This window comes from Schistocerca piceifrons, chromosome 5 (assembly GCF_021461385.2).
Source record: "Schistocerca piceifrons isolate TAMUIC-IGC-003096 chromosome 5, iqSchPice1.1, whole genome shotgun sequence".
Lineage (NCBI taxonomy): Eukaryota > Metazoa > Arthropoda > Insecta > Orthoptera > Acrididae > Schistocerca > Schistocerca piceifrons.
This window is the reverse complement of record NC_060142.1, coordinates 628,534,298-628,556,729: the sequence shown is the minus strand read 5'-3', so window position 1 is coordinate 628,556,729 and position 22,432 is coordinate 628,534,298. Positions and strand designations below refer to the sequence as shown.

Sequence of the window (22,432 nt, the reverse complement as noted above, 5' to 3'; positions counted from 1 at the left end):
GCACAAGAATTTACGCTGCCACTGAGCAAGTTACACCTGCACTGCTACAGTGAGTTTGGGAAGAAATTGATGTCCAATGGGATGTGTGTAGGATAACAAATGGAAACCACATACAACATCTTTAGTTCAAGATTAAAAAAAAAAAAAACTTGATGTGTTTTCCCACAAAGTAACACTATACTCAGCTCTGTATCTTCTTTCAATAAATTTATATGAATTTTTAAAGTTGTAAAGTCCTTTTTGAAACACCCTGTATTATTGTAGGTGCAAATGCACAAAAATTAAACTTCTGTGACAATGAAATTGTAACAGCAATTATTAATTTAGCTAATCCGAGTCACACTTCAATACCAACAGATTTGTTCTGGTGTCAAAACTACTATTTTACCTTCAAAGACTCCAGTTCCTTGTGCCATACTGTACATAAAAAAATATGGGTAATGGATACAATAAAGAGATTCAGATCCCTCAAAGCCCTTTGATTCATTCTCTTGAACATTGTGCTACTACTCGTTATTGAATGAACTGCCTTATTATCTTAACACTCTGTTTCTTTACATAACAGTGCTGTTATAATTTACCTCATGTCACTGCAGTACTTCTGATTAAGAATGATTGTCTACACTATGAATTTGTCCTGGACTTTTGCAATAAGCCAGGCATTTGATGAGTTATTTGGGTGCAGCCAAGTGTCTTTCGGTCTTACAGTGATAAAACTCAGTGATGCTGGAAAGGATCTGGGTCAAGGCACAAGTAAATAACTTTGCTAGTCTATTTATTCATGTTTATTTCACTGATTTATAATTTTCTAGTGCCTACAAGTATAGTGGTTGTACAGTTGTTAATGACATCTGACATATCAATATAATATGTGTATATCAAGGTTTTTAGGATATTAAAAAGCACGGTTATCAGTAACGTAAGTCAAAATTTTCCTTTTATTACAAAACATGTTTTGTATACAACATTCAGCCTTTCAGTCAAAGCAGCAATTTTACTGATAATTACATGATATGTTTCAAAAATACTGTATATCTTATCCAATAAGGAACAGGCAAAAGAAATTAATGCTCCACTCTATAACCAAATATATTAGCAGGCAGTTTAATAACACTGTAAACAACCTGGAAAGAAAAGGTGTAGGCTAAAGAAAAATATGAACTAAATCTCACTATGCTTTGTTGGTACAATAACAGATTAATTGTTCTATTTTCATATTTCTTCTCTGCTTTTCTTGATGCCCAAAATACCAGCAGGGATTGGTTTAAAGCAGTTCTTAAAATAGCTATCACTGTCATGAAACCACTAAAAAACAAAACCATATTGTGTCATTGCTGGCTGCCATCTTTGATACTGCTGCATTACATTACTGAAGAGACACCTTGTTAGTATCAGGAAGCAGTGTAGTGATACCAGCACACACTGCAAAAAAAAGTAATTTTAATATTGCATGTAAAATGATCATGTGGTGGGTGCAATGGTCAACAACCAAGAAGTTGAACATTATAGTGTGTGTTATATCTTTCGTTTGATTATCTTCTGTATCTCTCAGTACTAGTGTATAGCTGTGAAAATGTGCCTGTGTTGTGCTTTTTTGTTGGGAAGTAAATTGTGGTAAATAAAGAACATGTCATTAAGGTGCATAGGAGTACACTTGTCACTTATAGTGGTGACTCCAACGTGGTCTGTTGTGGAATTTCTTTTATATTCTGACCCAGAAGTATGGTCTGACATTATGAGGATACCACAAGCCACCGTCAAGACAGAAGGTTAAGAATCGCCAGCACCTGGCTCTTCCCTACAGTCTCCTACTGTTCCTGAATGACATACTCCCTCTTCTGGCGACATCTCACGATGGGGTACTATAAAGCTACTGCCTTTTTGGCCTACAAGGCTGCAGTTATGGTTCCTGCAAGTGGGTGCCATTTTTCAGCTGCACAACATTACTTCAGAAGCGGACCAATTTGCTTTTGCCATTTTGCAGCTGGACTTCAACATTAATGAGCCAGTGGAGGATATTCTGCCTCATTGTTCTTTCGCAGTGTCTAAACTTATTTGTAGTGTTTCCTTGTGATCCCAGAATCTCCTTTGAAAAAGATTATGGACAGCAATTTCAGTACTGGTGTATCCCCTCCTAGCTGCTATACTTTGACATGCCTGGAACTGCTTTCAGAACAGTCAATAAAATTATTTTAGCAATGTCACCTCTTGCAGGCTGTTTATGGAATTTTGTCCACATTTCCTGACCTTACTGTGGATGAATTGGGTTTAAAGGCAGACACTGTGGCACTTGTGTGATGACACGGTTAATTAGTGTGCAGCGAATGGTGAGGTTACGGACCCTGGTGCTGAACCGTGCACCATCCTGCATGCCAAATTATGTTTCGCATGCTGGGAACTCAGTCAAGCAACCACCAGAGCCACCTATGGAGTGAATCCTCACTGAACTGGCAAGATTCAATGCCAAGCTGCCAGATGGCAGCCCAAGGATAACATGGTGCACCAATGAGTGGCCGCCCTGCAAATTTGAATGGTGTTGGTTCCACAGATGCTTCATGCGGAATGCTAGACAATGTTAATGACAGTGCGGGTTCCCAGACAACAACAGTGGACATGTATAGGCATGCATGTCTGTTCTAGAACCAGTAAGCACCTACCTGAAATGCACAATGCCTCAGGTTCTGCTAAATGTATCTTCAGGATTATTCGTTTTGGATAAGATGTATGTTATGTAGATCAGCGTTTTTCTGTGGGATTTGAAGGACAAGCCTCAGTTTCCTGGCACCCCTATACTAATGGCTGCAAATCAACCTTCAATTCAGACGTGGTTGGAGGCATATGACATTGAATCTGAAGGGTAGTTTCTCTTACTTTCACGGATTTTCTTAGTGACTGATGGGTCTGGTCCATATTGGGTGCCGATTTTCTTCATTTGTTTCTTTATCTACGGCCCTCTGTAATCATCATCTTGTGTTGTCTCTGGATGTAGTGACACTCCCTTCCACGATAGACACCAGATGTCATCCCACCAGATTAAACCATTAAGATTTCCGCATCTTCCACATCACCTGTGTTGCGACAACTTCTGCTCATTCTGTGCATGCTTTGCTGCAGGGTGCACACACACGCAAGATGCAAGAAGTCTGCATTATCTCTTCCGCATGACTATACAGAGTGGGCTTCTCTTAACTGTGGCAGGATATTACTCATCTCAATGAGCTTTTCCTCAAAGAAGAAGAAGAAGAACCTGTAAGAGGCCTAACTGACAGCAGTGATATACTCAAGCAACAGATCACCAACATGGAGAAGGCTCTGTATGAAGCTCAGGCAGAGTTACAAGGTTTAATGACAGCACCCACTGACGTTGCCCAACTGGCCAATGACATTGCACAGCAGTTGCTCGAAAAATTCTCCAGGGCTACACATCAGATATCGGCACTGAGCCAATGGCAACATTCCACCATCCACCACATTCACACAACTCCATGACAGCCTGTCACTTTCTGCCCATGTCGGCTATCTCTGGAGAAGTTAAGGGCAGCTAAAGCTGCTTTCGAAGCGATACTACCAGATGGAATGGTTAAACTTCCTGGCAGATTAAAACTGTGTGCTGAAGTGAGACTTGGACTTGGGACCTTCCACGCAGGCTAGAGCACTTGCCTGTGAGAGGTAATGGTTCCAAGTTAGAGTCTTGGTTCATAACACGGTTTTAATCTGCCAGGAAGTTTCATACCAATGCACAGCCTGCTGCAGAGTGAAAATTTCATTCTGGAAACATCCCCCACCATAATATCCTTTCTCCCAGGAGTACTAGTTCTGCAATTTTTGCAAGAGAGCTTCTGTGAGGTTTGGAAGGTAAAAGACGAGGTACTGGTGGAAATAAAACTGTGAGGATGGGTCTTGAGTCATGCTTGGGTAGCTCAGTCGGTAGAGCACTTGCCCGCAAAAGACAAAGTTCCCGAGTTTGAGTCTCAGTCCAACACAGAGTTTTAATCTACCAGGAAGTTTCATATCGGTGCACATTCCGCTGCAGAGTGAAAATTTTACTCTGGAGATGGAACAGTGTCTTGCTCTAAAAGTGCATGGGCTGCCCCCGCACAAATGATTCTCCAAAGGGCCAAGTCTTGGTGTTTGTGTGTGACTATAGGGGACTGAACTCCCATACTACACCAGACTGGACCCAATATCGATTATTTTGGATTTTACAAGCAGACTGCAATAAGGCTTTTGCACAATTTCCAAAGTCAGAGGCAGACGAGCACAAAACCACCATCACAGTGCCTTTCAGACTATTTCAACAAAATGTCGTATCTTTCAGTCTTTGTAACGCTGCTCAGATGTGGCAGCATTTTAAAGACGAGATTCTACATGACTTAATCCAGGTTTTTTCCTATGTGGATAATATGTTGGTTTTTTGTGATACTATGAGTGACCATAGTTCCCATTTGAATGCAGTTTTCCCTCATCTTGACACATATGGCAAAATACAATTCTTTGATACCTTGTATCAAGAGACGGTATTTCTCCTACTTATCAGAGAGTCTCAGATATCTTGCAGATGCCCCTTCCCATCACACTCAAAAGAGTTTCACAGGTTTGTGGGTATGGTCAGTTATTACCAGTGACACCTGTCGAAGATGTTATAGAACTTATCAATGACCTGCTGAAGGGCAAACACACTTCCAGTGTCAGAAAAGTCCCCTGGATGGGTTCGGCTGAGGAGCTTTCAAGTCTTTGTGACTGTCCTTAGTGGAGGCTGTCGTATTGGTTTCACTACAGCAATTACGTCTGACAGAGGCCATCTTGATTCCCAATTATTTAATGAATTGCTATGTATGACAGGTTGCAAACATCTGCAAATTATGAGCTACCATCCCTGTAACAATGGAATGGTAGAATGTATGCACCATACTCTGAAGGGTGCCTTTACATGCCATGGTGGGGTGTGGACAGTTGCCTTGCCTATGGTTTTGTTGGGATTCCATAGCATGTTAAAGGAGAGTATCAAGTGTTCTTCAGCACAATTAGTTTACAGGGAAGCATTGAATGTGACAGGTGAACTTTTTTGCTTCATCCCCTTTGAGTGACTGGGAAATGGGCTAGTACAGCCAATTTCTACATCAACTGCAGGTTGCAATGCGGGCACTTACTACACCCTCCTTCCCCAATGTGGCAAGGTTCTTGACCCTTCTTTCTCCCAAAAGATCTCCTCTATTGCTGTCAGATATGGATTAAGTATGACATTGTCAGGTCTACATTGGCTCTTATTTATTCAGGTGCATTCACTGTGATTTCCCATGATGCCAAGACCTTCATAGTCAATAAAAATGGAAAACATGTCACAGTCTCAGTCTCAGTTGACTACCAGAAACCAGTGTTCACTGAGTTACCACAGCCCCCACCAGTGGTGTGGATCCTCTGGCCAATCCTCCTAAGCCTCTTATGCCAGATATCGCTCCCCCTCCAGCCCCACAGACCCGTTCTGGCAAATACATAAAATGCATGTACCTTGGGATCCGGGGCTCTCCAGGTTTCCAAAGTGACAATGTCTCGTTTGTTCGAGCACGTCCCTCCAAAATGGGGCGGGAGAATGGCTAATGTGATGAGTGCAATAATCAGCAACCTAGAAGTTGAACATTATATTGTGTGTAACTTCTTTTGTTTGTTTATCTTTTGTATCTTCTTTGTCCTACTGTCTAGCTGTGAAAACATGCCTGTGTTGTGCTTTTTTGTTGGGAAGTAAATTGTGCTAAATAAGGAAGGACTTGTTAAAGTGTGTACTGTGTACACTTGTTACCTATTATCACTTCCAGTATGATATAAAGTGATTTCTGGGCTGTCATATGGTACCAATTTATTGAAAAGTTACAAATATATTCCCTTGCATCTAAGCTAGGACTCATGTAAATATGGGTGTACCTTGTTATCAAGTGCCAAAAAATCTATTCTGTAAGAATCATTGCTGCTTTAAATTGGTTCTGTCACAAAGGAAAAGTTAGTCAAAGGATTCATAGATTATATTCACAATAACTTTAGGTTGTGGAAGATGTAATTTAAAACTGAACCAAAGGAAACTCTAGGTTGGAATATCAATGTAGATTGCTACTCACCATGAAGATGATGGACGCAGACGGGCACAATGATAAGATTGTTACACATTTGGCTTTCAGCCAAAGCCATCTTTACAAAAGAAAAAACGCACTCATCCACACAAGCAAGCACAACTCGAGTACACAAGATCACCATCTCCAGCAGATTGGACCAGAATGCAACTGTCAGTAACTGAGTGCCAATCTGGAGTGGGGCAGTGAAGGGGGGGGGGGGGGATAATGGAGTAGTCATGGGGGGTGCAGGGAAGAGAAGAACGCTGTCTGCTGGAGCATGCAGGGTCTAGATGGAGGCTTGAGAAGACTGCCAGTAACAAATTTGGGAGGCTGTGGGGCAGGGAAGTGAAAGTTGGGGGGGGGGGGGGGGGGGGACAGAAAAGAAGATCAACAGGGAAGGGGAAAGATGGGCATGTGTGTTGGCTGTTGGCAGAGGATGGCACACAATTATGGTGAGGGGATGAGAATAGGGAGGAGTTGATAGGACAGTGGAGGTGGGAAATGATGGGTGGAGGGTGTGGGTATATTAGATTACCATAGCTTGAGGCTGGGATAATTTTGGGAGCACAGAATGTGCTGTAAGGATAATTACCCTCTGTGTAGTGTAGAAAAGATGGTGATGGAGGTGAGGATCCAGAAATGCAGAAATGGCCTAGGTTGAGAAGCAATCATTTAAATCAAGCATGTTATGTTAGGATGTGTGTTGTGCCACAGGGTGGTCAACCACACTCTTAGCTACAGTTTGCTAATGGCTGTTCATTCTGGTGAACAGCTGGTTGGTAGCCAAACCAACATAAAAGGGTGTGCAGTGTATGCAGTAGAGCTGGTATATGAAACAGCTGCTTTCATGGGGTTGGATTCGACCATGACAGAACAGGACTAGGAAGTACTGGGTGGGTGGATTGGGAAGGTCTTGCACCTTGATCTGCCACAGGGCAGGATGACAGACAGTCAAAGCTCTGGGGAAGGATATGGTTCAATTGTTCCAGTCCAGGGTGATATGGGATGATGAGGGGAGGTACTTGTGTGTAGCTGATTCTTGGGGGTGGTGGGAGGATTGCATGTGTGTTGGGATGTGACAAAGGAAATCTGTTTGTGAACAAGGATTGGGGTGGTATTGCCTGTCTGTGAAGGCCTTTGTGAGCCCTTTAGCATACTGGGCAAGGGAATTCTCATCACAGCGGGTATGTCATCCACTGGTGGCTAAGCTGTATCAGAGGGAATATTTGGTGTGGAAGGGAAGGCATCTATCGAAATGCAGTTACTGTTAGTGGTTAGTGAGATTGATGTGGACAGAGCTGTAGATGAAGCCATCAGAGAGGACGAGGTCAACGTCTGGGAAGGTGGCACTCTGTGTTGGGGAGGACCAGGTGAAGCGTGTGGGAGAGAAGGTATTGAGGTTGTGAAGCAATGAAGATAGGATATCTTGGCCCTCAATACAGATCGTGAAGATATCATCAATGAATCTGAACAAGACCATGGGCTTGGGATTTTGGAAGGTTTCCTCTAGGTGGTTCATAAATAGGTTGGCATAGGAGGGTGCCTGTGACTGTGCCACGGATTTGTTCATAGTAGTTTTGTGTTAGGGTAGAGTGAGCATGGTGTATGAGGAATGTGGGTGTTGGTTTAGCATGTGAAGGATGTTGGCAAAGGTAGTGTTCAGTAGTGGTAAGACCATTTGCATGAGGAATACTCGTGTATATGGAAATGGCATCAACAGTGACGTGTACGGATTCAGGAGTTAAGGGGTGGGGATGATGGAGAGATAGTGAAGGAAGTGGTTGGTATCTTTGATGTGGGAGGCTAGATTTTGGGCAATTGGTTGGAGGCATTGGTCAATGAGGACCAAAATCCTTTCAGTGGTGGCACAATAACCAGGAACAATGGGGTATCTAGGATTGTTGGATTTGTGGATGTTGGGGAGCACGTAGAAGGTGGGTGCACGGGGTGTCATAGGGGCAAGGATGAAAATGGATTCAGGAGAGCACTTCTGGGAAGTACTTAAGGCTTTAAGTAGGGACTGGAGGTTATGTTGGACTTCTGGGATGGGGTCACTGTGACAGAGTTTATAGGTGAAGTAGTTAGATAATTGGCATTGTCCTTCCACCAGGTAGTCACTGCACTTCCTAATGACAGTGGTGAAACCTTTGTCTGGAGGTAGAATGATTAGGTCAGGATTTGTTTCGAGGTTGTGCTTGGCTAGCCTTTCTTCTGTTGAAAGATTGGTGTTCATAGGAATAGGATGTGGGGAAGGATGGTGAGGCTAAGTTGGAGGTAAGGAATTCCAGGAAGATGAGAAAGGGGTGATTAAGTGGGAGAGGGGGAGGATCATGGTTCGAAGGGGCTATGAATAGGGATTTGCATGGTGTTTGAGATGGACTTGCTTGTGTGAATGTGTGTGTGTTTCTTTCCTGAAGAAGGCACAGGCTGAAAGCTAAATGTGTAAATGTATTTTTGTTGTGCCTGTCTGTAACACTGTGTGTCATCTTTATGGTGAGTAGCAATCTATCCTTTTCTAATATTATTTGTACAAAACTGAACTTTTCAGTGTAATGTATCAAAGGTGCTTCAGATGGAAATAAGCTTAGAACAGAAGTTTGAACTAAGTTGCAATAAAATTCACCCATACAAGGTGGCAAGTCAATACTGTAGAAAAAATGCACAAAAACAGATCATCATGTATATTTATCAAGTCAAGTATCACGTATAAAGGAAGGAGTGCAGCCAACTCACTGAGCATGGAAAAACAGTTTGAAGGAGCAGATGTACTGTTGTATGAAATACAATGAAGTCGTTGTCATAGCGATATATTGACCACCCACTGGGGATATAGATATAGTCATTAACCAATTAGAAACACTGCTTAACATTCTTTTTACTGCAAGAGCCTCTGTAATTGTGTGTGGCGTCTTCAATTTAAATCTTATGAAGGAAAATAGGCTAAAAGATTGTTCAAACAAAGATTAGTTCTTAAATCTCTCATGTAGTATCAACCTATTTCCTCGCATACGTGAAACTAGAATAACAACGGACAATAGAAATAGTCTTACAGACAATATATTTTCAAATTAGGATCTACAGAAGTGGAAGTAACAATTACTGATTTAGGATCATCAAACCACAATGCTCTTGTTCTCAGAATTCCTTTGGTGCCATTGGAAGAAACATAAACATACTCCATGTATAAAAGGAAGTTATTCTGCAGAAAACTGTGTAAACTTTACAAGTATCATAACTAATGAGTCCTGGGCAGAAGTGTTGTCCCCAACAAATACAAATTATGTATATAATACCTTTCTCTCAGTTTTCATGAGAAATTTCATAATGTGCTTTCCAAAAAGATGTCAAGATACATGTCCCATGATAACACCAAGTCAAATTTGTGGATTTACAGCTGACATTAAAAATTCCTGTGGAACTCTTAAAAATAATAATTTCTAAAACAAACACATCCACAAACCCACAGTTTATAGATTGTTAGGATTTACAAGAGTATATCAAAAGTAATTGCTAAGGCAAAACTCATAAGTTATGACAGTTTAATAAGACAGTATCAAAACAAGTCAAAAGCTACATGGGGTATCATGAAGACCAGGATATCATTCTCAAAAACATAGAAAACTTCTAAAAAATGGTCAAATGTTTTGTGGGATGATCTATCTAAAAATAATGAATAAAATGGATTAGAGAAACGTTTGATGCGTTCTTAAATAATGTTCACAATCACATACAGCAACTCAAATACTGAAGCAAAAATGTGGTTGACATTGCTTCTCATAATCAAGTTTTTAAACATTTAAAATTATAAACAAAGGAACGTAGCAGCTGGAATGCTCATACATCAGTTACATAGAAAGAGCACTAAGCAGAATCCATAGTTAGATTGGAAATGCTCTATGATTTACAGTTCCATTGTATTATATTTTTTATTTTCACATTTTTTTGATAAGGTAAAATGAGTGACCAAGAACAATGATGTCGACAGACATTACTTCTTGTGCTACACACATTGACTGTCCTGATATCTGGGAGATTCTCTACTGGAAAATGTTTGATACACCTTTGGGCACAGATGATAGAAACATGTCATGACCACACAACAGCAGACTGCACGGTGTATGTATGCCACTAGACAAATAAGCTCTTGTACTATTTAAAACTCTTTCATTCCAACAAGTTAAACATTGAACTTTACCTTCTCAATCAGCACCTGATTTGCTGTACACGGTGTACAAAGTACGAAATATAAAGCATCTAAAAATGAATCAGTAGCCTATTATTATTAAGAATATATAGATCAGGAGGAAACAGGTGAGGTGTTGATGGAGAAAGTAGTTTTAATGTTTAACATAGAATTTTAAAGAAAAAAGGAAGGAAGGAAGATTATTGTTTAATGTACCATTGATGTCAAGGTTAGTAGAGATGTAATTAAGCTCAGAGTGTTTCAAAGATAGTGAAGGAAATCAACTGTACCATTTCAAAGGAATCAGTGTCACTAGCACTGGGGAAATTTAGGGAAATCACAGAAAACCTAAATCTGGATGGCTGGATGCAGATTTCAATTGTCATCCTTTTGTATGCGAGTCCAGTATGCTAACCAATATGCAACCTCACTCTGTGAATTTTAGAGACTAGAGAATACCATATGGTGGATTATACGAATTGCCTTAATACTTTCAAGCAATTATATCTTTTCCAGAAGGAATTTTCACTTTGCAGTGGTGTGTGTTCCGATATGAAACTTCATGGCAGATTAAAACTGTGTGCTGAACTGAGGGTTGAACGTGAAATTTTTAGCTTTTGCAGGCTAGTGCTCTACCAGCTGAGCTATCCAAGCATGACTTATGAGTGCCCTCACAGCTTTACTTCTACCAGTAACTCATCTTCTACTTTCCAAACTTCTGTTCTTATTTTCAGGAGTGCTGTTCAGCAAGAGAACTTCTTTGAATTTTGGAAGGTAGGAGATGAGCTTACACTTAGAGACATATAAACTGATCCAGTTGATATGGGAGAAGGAGACACTGTCAGAAGAATGGAAATTGCCTATAATATGCCCAATATACAAGAAGGGAAGCAAAATGGAATGTGGTAACTACAGAGGAATCAGCTTGTTGAATGTAACGTATGAGTTACTGTCCATCATTATCTTCAGAAAATTACAACCATTCATAGAGAACAACATACAGGAGTGCCAAGCTGGCTTTCGACCAGACCGATTGACAATAGATCACATTTTCGCATTAAGACAATTCTTTGAAAAACACTGGGAATATGATAAAGATGTCTACAGCCAGTTCGTAGATTTTCAACGTGCACATGACAGAATCCACAGGAATAGCCTATACAGTGTAATGCATGACTGCAGAATCCCTGAGAAGCTAGTGAGAATGGTGCAAGCTTGTATGGAAGGGTCTTTCTGAGGAGCCACATCAGAAACTGAGACAGGCCTGAGACAAGGGGATGCTCTCTCATGTGTTCTGTTCAGTGTCATCTTAGAGAAAGTAATAAAAGAGTGTAGGCAACAGGAGTGGGCTGGAGCACAGCTGGATGATAACTTCAATTGTCTTACATATGCAGATGACATAGTACTACTAAGTGAATCAAAGCACGAGTTGAAAGGAATTTACCAGAAAATGGACAATAATGTGCAGAAGGTAGGGCTCAAAGTGTGAATCACGACAAAACAGAAGTTCATGCAGTTAGGAAGGAGACAAGAGCAGGAAGATTTTCTTGAGATAGATGGCAAGAGGTTTAAGAGACTACACCAGTTCAAATACTTGGGATCTTGGTTTACCACAGACAACAACATAAAAATTGACATCAAAGAAAGAACAGCAGTGAGGAAGAAATGATGCATTCCCTCAGAGAGACGCTAGGCTCTAAATTGATCTCAGTGAACACTATGATGAAAATCTACAATGCAGTGAAATGCCCAGCAGCAATGTACAAGTCAAAAACATGGAGCATGACTAAGTGAGAAAAGGAGTAACTACTAATATTTGCAAGAATAATAATGAGGGAGCTATGGGGACCAGTTTTAGATAACAGAGAATGAAGGAGGAGGAAAAACGAGGAAATCTACTTTCTGATGCGACAACCAACTATCCTACAGAAGATAAAGAGCAAAAGAATACACTGAGTAAGCCATATAGCCCGTATGCCAGATGGAAGACAGGCAAAAATGGCACTAGGGGGGAAACCAAACACCAAATGCCCCATTGGACGACCAAGGCAATGCTGGATGGACAACCTGATGAAGGACCTAGCAGCCCTGGGGACTGAAGACACCTGGAGGAACCAGGCACAAAACAGAAAGTAATGGAGGCAGTTTGTGAAAGCAGCGCGTGGTCTGCAGGGCCTGTGATCATTGGATATCATTATTATCATCAGGAGATGAGGTACTGGTGGAAGTAAAGCTGTGATGGAGGGTCCTGAATCATACAATTATTTCATAAATGCAACAAATCAAGAAAAATTGAAATGTTCAAAAGCTGCTGTAGCATGAGGGTAGATCCAACATGTGAAACATGTGAACATGAATTGTTAAAAGTGATAAACAGCTTGAAATTTAAAATTTTTGCAAGTGTAGATGAGGTGATGGTGTCTGTCATCATCATGACTGCTTCACAGGTTGTAAGGTCCTTGGCATACAAAGGCATCTTATCATTTAATGAAGGAGTGTTTGCTGATAGATCGAAAATCTGAAAAGTGAAGCCATTATTTAAAAATGGTGATGAGTATAAGGTAAAAAACTATTGGCCAGCATCACTCCTTCCAGCATTCTCTGAAATATCTGAAAAAGTGATGAAGCACTCAATGGACAAATATCTGAATAACAATAAATTATTAAACAGTAATCAAACAATGAAAAGTCCAGTTTGGAATATCAACCATTATGGGAAGATAGACTGCTACTCAAGGTAAAGATGACATGTTGAGCTGCGGACAGTTGTGCCTATCTGCAACATGGTGCATCACCTTTAGGTTGTGTAGCAATCTGTCCTTTCCATAACTTTAAACAGTAGTCAGCATGGCTTCCAGGCAGGTAAAGGCACAGAAACAGTATAAATGTGCTACTCTGGAAAAAATAATCAAGAATCTAGAAAAAAACAATAGGAGTTCTCTCTAAAGCATTTGATACTGTCAATCATGTCACCCTTTTAGAAAAACTGGAAGCATTAAATGTTTGTAGGAAAGAAAAAAAGTGGTTTGAAATGTACCTGCAAAACTGAACACTGACTGTAGGCCTAATGTCGTCTTACTACAATCACAATATCAGTGTAGTACACCATGCAAGAAAACTAGAAATAAGCATACCACAGTGCAATATTCTTGGTCCCTTATTATTTCTTGTCTGCATGAATGACATTTGCATCTTAGCTAGTGGAGCCAGTGTCGTGCTATTTGCTGGTGGTACTAGTGTGATAATAAGTGCACTAAACCAGCTCCTGTATACAACTACTGATCAAGTAATAAATTATGTTCACTAGTACTGCAACACAAAGAGGATGACGTTAAATGAAAATAAAACAAATTACATATAATTTGCAAAAAATAAATAAAGATGCAAATCTAGATATGGTGATGGGTGACAAAAGTGTAATAAAAGGTGAACAGAAACTGAATTCAGCCTGGTTTATGCTTAGACTGATGGCAAACATTTGTACTCAGAGCGTGCTATGATGGCCTATTTAAGCTATTTTCAGTCTCTTGCAAAGTACAGAATAATATTTTAGGGCTGCACCATTTGCTGCCTACAACAAATTTTTTCATCATCGAAGAATCAAGGCCCACCATGCAGATTTTCGGGCAAAAGCTGACTTTCATAGTTGCAATATGCACCCTATACTCAGAGAACAAAAGAACAGATACACATGGCAGTCGAGTCATATTGGTTTTAAACTTTACAACAGACTGCTAGTCTACATCATGAAGTTATAACATGAAATAAATTTAAAGCAGAATTTAAAAAAATTCTACTCAAACAATGCTTTTACTTGGTAACAGACTGTATTGATCCATCATGTTTTTCTGATAATATTTATACTATAGCAAAACTAAAAATATTGTCTTTTGCCCCTTTACTTTACATTATATTGCATACTTAATGGACAGCTGTGTAATTTAATATTTTTACTGAATTATTGTTGTGTATAAAAATATTTGCTGGTTAGGGAGGACAAAAGTAAAAGCCTTTGAAACACATGACTATAAATATATAACAACATAAGTGTGTGTGTGCGTGTGTGTGTGTGTGTGTGTGTGTATGTGTGTATGTGTGTGTACACATATATTCATTTTTAGTATTTTTTATGTATATGTTTGTACATTCCATTTTCATGAAATGATTTCACATAAATTTATGTGTACATTTGGAAAACATCCCTACAATAACTGTCTACAGATGCATAAATAAAATAAAATAATTAATTGTTAGGAAAACTTCAACTGATGTATAAGCTGTTTCAAATAAGATATTTTTAAGCTGTTTCAAAATAATATGTGAAAATAATATTTATTTAGATAAGTAAATGTAAAAGCCATTACACTTTTGGCAGAATTATGAACATAATTAATTTAGAAATTTTCCGGAGAGGTACAGTGAGTTGTAATTCCTTACACACAACATTTTTTTCTTTCATGTAGCTGATGTATTTAAACCAATTGTGTGTCAATCAATTTAAATAAAATGTGTATCAGTTTCCTTTATGGGATTAAAAACATTAAAAGTCTTAAGGGAGGACACACATGTTGCACATAATTGGCTGTGTTCAGATGGATGATCTAGTGGTGAAATTTGTATTAAAATGATATTTCAAATGAGTTCTCATTTTACTGACTGCACAGCTCAATGTGCCTCCTAAACAACTTGTAGATGATATCTAAAGTTACTGGTTTCACGTAGTAACAAGCTTCCTGGAGGCACTGTTTGAAGTCATCTAGGGTTGTTTGTGGGTTTGGTGAAATAAACATGATTTCTTAGACATTCCCACAAAAAGAATTTGTTTGTGGTCAATGGTCTCCTGACATTTTTAATATGACCCGCAATGGATTTCTCTCCTGTCACAACCTCTTCATCTCAAAGTAGCATTTGCACGCTACATCCTCATTTATTTGTTGGATATATTCCAGTCTCTCTTTCCCTACAGTTTTTACCCTCTGCAGCTGCTTCTAGTACCATGGAAGTTACTTCCTAATGCTCTAACATATGTTCCATCATTGCAAAAGACTGCATCCCTGTTGTACACCCTCTTTAATCTGAACACTTCATTCTTGGCCTTCCATTCTTATTCTTCCCTCTAGGACTTTGTACATATTCTGTGTTACCCAACTTTCCCTATAGCATACACGTAACACTGACGTTAAATTGGACAACCATGCAGGCCATGGTGGTGCCCTATCTGTTCCAGGAAATCTGATATCCATTTTTGCACATCACACACATAATAGGCTGAGTGGCCATTGTTCTGAATCCACATACAGCCCCTAATGTCTAGATTTTCATTTTCAAGGATTGCACCTAAATTGTGGATGATAAAAGCTCTATACATCTTACCTGTCAGAGTACCTGCTTAGTAACATGCACCAGTGAGTTCTTCTCCAAGGATTCCACACACACACATTAATAGACAATTTTCTTTGTTGATCAATATGTCAACCCACCTAGGATTCTCTGTGGCCCAGCAGTGCGTATTATGATGGTTCATGACATCATAATTTGCAAATGTGGATTCAACAGAGATCATAAAACTTTACACGGTGTGTACAGAGTGAAATTATTCTTAGTCCATTCACAGAAAGTGCCTCTCCAATTGAAATCATTTCTATGCTTGTGTCTGTGACAGCTGGTGTCGGTGGAGCTCATGACTGTGTACTATTTGTCACACATCTCGAAGACTGACACCAGTCAGTGCAGCAACTTCTTGTACAATGACATGAGGACTGTGATGGATTGCAGCTGAAGCAAACCCTTTCATATCCCCATTTCTTGCTCATCTCTAATACATTTACATATATACTCCACAAGCCACTGTACAGTGCATAGTGGAGTGTACCCTGTACCACTACTACTCATTTCTTTTCCTGTTGCATTTGCAAATAGAGTAAGGAAAAAATGAGTGCCTTTATGCCTCATTGTGAGCCCTAATTTCTCTATTGTTCATGGCCCTTGCATGAAGTGTGTATTGGCAGCAGTAGAATAATTTTGCAATCAGCTTCAAATTCTAGCTCTCTAAATTTTCCAAATAGTGTTTCTTGAAAAGAACTTTGCGTTCCCTCCAGGGATACCCATTTGAGTTCCCAAAGCATTTCCATAGCACTTGCATGTTGATTGAACCTACTGGTAACAAATCTAGCAGCCCACCTCTGAATTGTTCTGATGTCTTCCGTTAATCTGACCTGGTATGAATCCTAAACACTCGAGTAATACTGAAGACTAGGTCACACTTATATCCTATATGTGATCATCTTTACAGATGAACCACACTTTCATCAGATTTGCCCAAGAAACTTTAGTTGACCATTCAGCTTCCCTACCACAATCCTCGTACATTCATTCCATTTCACCTCACTTTGCAACATTACACCCAGATATTTAAATGATGTGACTGTATCAAGAAGAATGCTACTAATGCTGAAATCGAACTTATGGGTTTGTTTTCCCTACTAATCCACATTCATTTAAATTTTTCTACATTTAGAGCAAGCTGCCATCCATCACACTAACTACAAATTTTGTCTAGATCATCTTGTATCAACCTATAGTCACCTAACTTTGACACCTTCTTGTACACCACTGCATCATCAGTGAATAACCGCAGGTTGCTGTCCACCCTGTCTGTCAGATCATTTATGAATATAGAAAATAGGAACAGCCCTATCGCACTTCCCTGGGGCACTCCTGATGTTACCCTTATCTCCGATGAACATTCACCATTGAGGAGCACAACATACTGGATTCTATTACCTAAGAAGTCTTTGAGCCAGTCACATATCTGGGAGCAGATTCCATACGCACGTGTCTTCGTTAACAGTTGCAGTGAGGTACCGTGTCAAATGCTTTTTGAAAATCTAAAAATATGGGATCTGCCTCTTGCCCATCATCCATAGGAGCCTGTTTGATGGCTAGATGACAGTATATTTGCACAATTCTCCTGCCTGAATGATTTATTAAATGAAAAATTAAAACTTCGGCTGTCAACTGCCACACTAGACTTGTCAGCAAGTGACTGTATATAAGCCTTAGACCCACATAGCAATTTTACACAAGAGCAGAATTTTCTCAGGTTCTCTATCATATCTTTTGCTAAGGTATGATGGTGGTAGTTGTATGCTTCATGCACAGTTGTTTTCACAGATGCATGAGTCTCTGTTAACCTTTGCTTGTCATCATTTGCACATTCTCTTTTGAACCAAGAGTGTAACAGCCTCTGCTTCCTCAGGATTTTCTGAATTTTGTTTTTAAACCATGTCCTTAATCCATTTACTATGCACATAGTTCCCCAGACTATAATTTACAGTGTGCTTGAACTTTGTGCATAATTCCTCTACATCCATCTCACTGGAACTAAGTGATGTCAGTTCACCATCTGAGTGAGATGCTAACAACTGCTTATCTGTTTTTTATAGCAGAAGCCTTCTTGGGTGACTTTTTAACTTGGGTAACCATATCTGCGATAATGACATCACAATCACTAATCTCCATCTTTATACTGACACTGTCGATAAGCTCCAGCCTGTTTGTAGCTACATTTGTATCTCCATTGCATGTTGACTGGCAAACTAGATACTCAAGATAGTTTTCAGAAAACATGTTCACAAGTAATTTGCGTGACTGTCTGTCTGTACCCCTCGATGAATCCAAAATCATTCCAGTCCATAGTCAGCTGTTAAAGTCGCCTCTAACTAGTATTGCATGGTCTGGGTATTTACACACTACTGATCATAGAATTTCTTTCAATGACCCTAGAACTGTCTGTCACATTGGAATCAGGTGGCTGGTAAAAACATCTATCAATTCACTTGGTTTCATCTAGACTGTTATATGTGACCTGAGAACTGTCACACTAAACTTTGACCTCAATAGAGACAATGTTTTTGTTAACAGTAATGAACACTCCCTCTCTTATGGCATCTATTCTCTCTTTCCGATATACGATCTGTGACTCACCAAATATCTCGAGGCTTTCTTCTTTGGGTTTCAGCCAGCTCTTGATCTCAAAAATAATCTGAATGCCAGTACTTTCCTGGAGGACAGTAAATTTGGAAACTTTGTTACAAATACTTTGACACTTTACTGATAAAATTTTGACAGTCTAATGGTCTTTACTCTGAACACAGCCTCACTTCCCTTTCTGCATATCAACTGGCGAGTGTTTATCAAAATACCTCATACTACCACCTCCGCCAGCCACCTGTATCTGTATGAGTTGGAGATCGCCTCAGAACCCAAGCAACACATGTCGTCGGTGCTGACGTGAGCCACAACTTGCATCCTCAATAGCCACACACGAGGCCCTTTCCACATCTCTGATGAGGCCCTCGGCAGACATACTGAGTGCATATTGGCTTCATTTCCAGCCCTGAATCGTGTCTTCCTAAGGGGTTTGATAACGCACCTAATGTTGGAGCTCCCGATAACTAGCAAACCGCTACCTGTATGTGATAGCTCGGACCCTGCTGAAGGAATTGGCCACCTATTCACTCACAGGATAAATAGACTAGGCCAGACGGCCAGCCTCCATGTTGGAGCTCAGCCTTTGGTGATGCACGTCAGGTACACTAGGAGCTGCCTCTGCAGCAGAGCCTGTGGGCAAAACAAGTGTCACCTGCAGTATCCCATGCCCTCTGCCAGATTCTCTGCCACCCACACACCCCAAGGCAGCTGCCTGAAGGTGATTGACTGTAGCCAAAAGGGTGTTCAGCTGTTCACACACTGTGGCTGAGTCATCCTGCGTCTGCACACAATGTGCACATATTCTACCCATCCTAGCAAGACTAACTGAAGAAGTAAACTATAAAAGCTGACAAAAACCTAAATATGCGACTTGTTGCTGTCCTGATGGGTCATCAATGGACATTGATGTCTTAGTGTGCTATGTAGCTGGCTGTTCAGAAGAAATGAAAACTGTGGTAGAGACTGCCTGAATTTACACTTACAGTTACAGATGTGAGATATAACTTCTTAAACAGAAAAACATGCATTATATTTAAGCAATACACAACTAGGTAAACACAGGAAAAAACAAATACATAACTTGCTGCTCTAGAGTTGTATATCATGAGACACCTAGGTTCTGACACTGTCTATTACTGCCACGCTGTCTCAGACTAGGTGTTTCTTCGAGTCATCATTCAGCATGTAAGAACATAATGGATGATGGACCTCTTTGACCAGGTTATTTTACAACATAAGCCTTGGCTGATTCATTGGTATCAGGTCAGCATTCATCGAGCATCAACAACATGTCAACGTAGTCATTTGACATGTATGTGACATTTATTTCCTATCAGTATCTGTGGCAGACTGAACGTCTTTTGTTTGTGTATTCAGACCTGCATTCTATACAATGGCCCAAAGATACATTTTACTGTCTTGCTGAATATGGCTTCAAATAGCACATTGAGAAAATATATTTCTCAGTGACACCAGCAACTTTTAGATCTCGACCACAGGTTGTTTGGATGATGCATTGAATTGTGGATTGTAATGTAACAGACTGAGGTCCATCTGTTGAAGCATGCAACACATCTTTCCTAGTAAACAACATGATATACAAGGATTATCATGCTGTTATGTATTTAATGTCATGGCTTGACTTTCAAATGCAAAACATCTTTCATTTGAAAATTATGGTAACTACAAATAATGAACTTTGGAAAACTTCAGGCCATACTACTGGAACAGCTGCCAATGTTGATCACTGAGAGATAAAATCTCAAATGGTACATGCACAACTAAGAAAAATTTTGAAAAGTATACTCATCTGGGCAAAGTGTAACTTTGCCTGGATATTTAGTAATTGCAATAATCATAAAGCATACACTGTTCTAAAATTACTCTTCATTTACTGCTCCAATTAGAGAGACACATTGCTGTACACATTTCTGGCAACAACCAACACAGACTACTGACCCAATGCAGACTAAAATTGGACTAACTTGGCGGGTGATGCCACCACGGTATATGTAACATATAATATCAGAATATTTCACACCATTATTTAAATGATTCACACTATTATTTAAATGATTACATAACTGACATTATAATTATGTCAGCGTTCCTGGTGAGTCACTGGCATCACTGCGCATTGCTGGAGGCTCGAGCCGCCCTATTACCTCGATGCCTTCAATTCTTCTACAGTGGATTAAGTGGCTCCTAGCTTGCAAGTGTCACAAAAGTTGGATCAATTTACTTTTGTACTTTATCTTGTGTGCTATGATGCCATGAGTATTTACACATGCAGAAAGCGCCAATGAAGGTATTATATTGGCATCGCACTGGAAATGCAGGAATTTTTGTTCAAGAGTAATAGTGACAGAATGAGATTTTCACTCTGCATCGGAGTGTGCACTGATATGAAACTTCCTGGCAGATTGAAACTGTGTGTCAGACCGAGACTCGAACTCGGGACCTTGCCTTTTGCTGACAAGTGCTCTACCAGCTGAGCTATCCAAGCGTGACTCATGACCTGACCTCACAGAACTGAAGCTGTGAGGATGGGTCTTGAGTCATGCTTGGGTAGCTCAGTTGGTAGAGCACTTGCCCGCAAAAGGCAAAGGTCCCGAGTCTGAGTGTCAGCCCGGCACACAGTTTTAATCTGCCAGGAAGTTTCAGTAATAGTGACAAGTTTTCCAAGTATTAAATGTCCCATTGAACAGTGTTTTCAACAGTCTTTGAGACATTGCATGAACACAGTTATTTTACAAGTGTTGCATATATATTTTTATTGACAACTACTCATGGTCATTGCACATCCTACTTTTCTTTTAGACAGTATACTCTTCACTTCGGTTATCCCTAATAAATATCTTATGCTGAAAATGCATTACATTCCTCCCAGTCAGCAGACAGCAAGTGTTCAAGTAAGCCTTGGATGGACTGGACATGCTGAAACATACACTTCTGCACTGTATGTCACTCACATAAATTTACCATGCATAAATGTACACTTCTACAGCTTGCAGCCATGTAAAAGAAACTACGCAACCTCGGCAAAGGAAAGATGACGTGGAATCTGTCAAGCTTCTGCTGATAAATTAAATAATTCTTTCCTGACACCAGCCATTTCTCAAGCTGCTGAATCATGACATCTAGAAGAGGGCACATCCATTATAGATCCATTTGCCATAAAATATCTTTCTTCTACCATAATATGGAAAGCCATCAACAAATTTCATCTGAGCTGGTAGTTAATGATGGCACAAGCAAAGACATAATTGAAAATCCCACATCTTCCAGTTCCTACAGCCATCTTCAATTTTTATAATATTAGTGGTACAAATTCCACAGAGTTGAAGCAAAGATTGATCCAACCTATTCCTTTGAGTAATGTCCAAAAATCATGTGACATCAGGCTGATAAGAATATTTAGCACAAAATCAAAAGCTATGAAGTACATTGCTCAAATTGACAACATTATGAAAAGAATAATTGCTACTCACCATGTAGATGTTGAGTCACAGACAGGCACAACAAAAATACTGCTGAACTGTGAGTATTTGGCCAGCCAAAAGGCCTTCTTCTAAAGTAGGCAACCCATCTGCACAAGCACAACTCATGTACACCCACCCACCCGCGTGCGCGCACACACACACACACACACACACACACACACACACACAAAAAATCACTGTCTCTGGCCTCTGAGGCCAGTATGTGAGCAACTGCACATTATAGGAGAAGTAGTCTGGGTGGAGAGGGTAAGGAGGAGGTTGGGGTGGGGAGGTGGAAGAACAGCAAGGTAGGTATGGGGGATAGTGAAGTGCTGCTTGTGGGAGCATACAGGGACATGGTGGGGACAGGATAGTGCAGAAAGATACAGTCGGAACGTTTCAGGGTGGGATGTGGGGGTGGTGGGGTGGAGGAGTGGAAAAGGAGTGAAGGAGGGGAGAAAAATAGACTAGAAGGCTATGTAGTACTGGAGTGAAATCAGGGAAGGGGGTAGGTGGGTGAAGGGTAGAGACTTAACAAAGGTTGAGGCTAGCGGTGAGGGGGGGGGGGGGAGGGGGTTGTTATGGGAATGCAAGGATATATTGCAGGGAGCATTCCCACCTGCACAGATCAGAAAAGCTGGTGTTGGTATGAAGGATCCAGATGGCACAGG

At 40.2% G+C, this 22,432-nt stretch overlaps 1 protein-coding gene across 1 annotated transcript in view; it reads right to left on the bottom strand.

The window, feature by feature from the left end:
- Positions 1–1,151: 1,151 nt before the first annotated feature.
- Positions 1,152–22,432, bottom strand: part of LOC124799298 — an 85,313-nt gene continuing 64,032 nt past the window's right edge. The window contains exon 5 of the mRNA XM_047262885.1: positions 1,152–1,422. Within this exon, the coding sequence (XP_047118841.1) occupies positions 1,367–1,422 (56 nt within the window). The 3' untranslated portion in view covers positions 1,152–1,366. The remainder of the gene's footprint in view (positions 1,423–22,432) is intronic.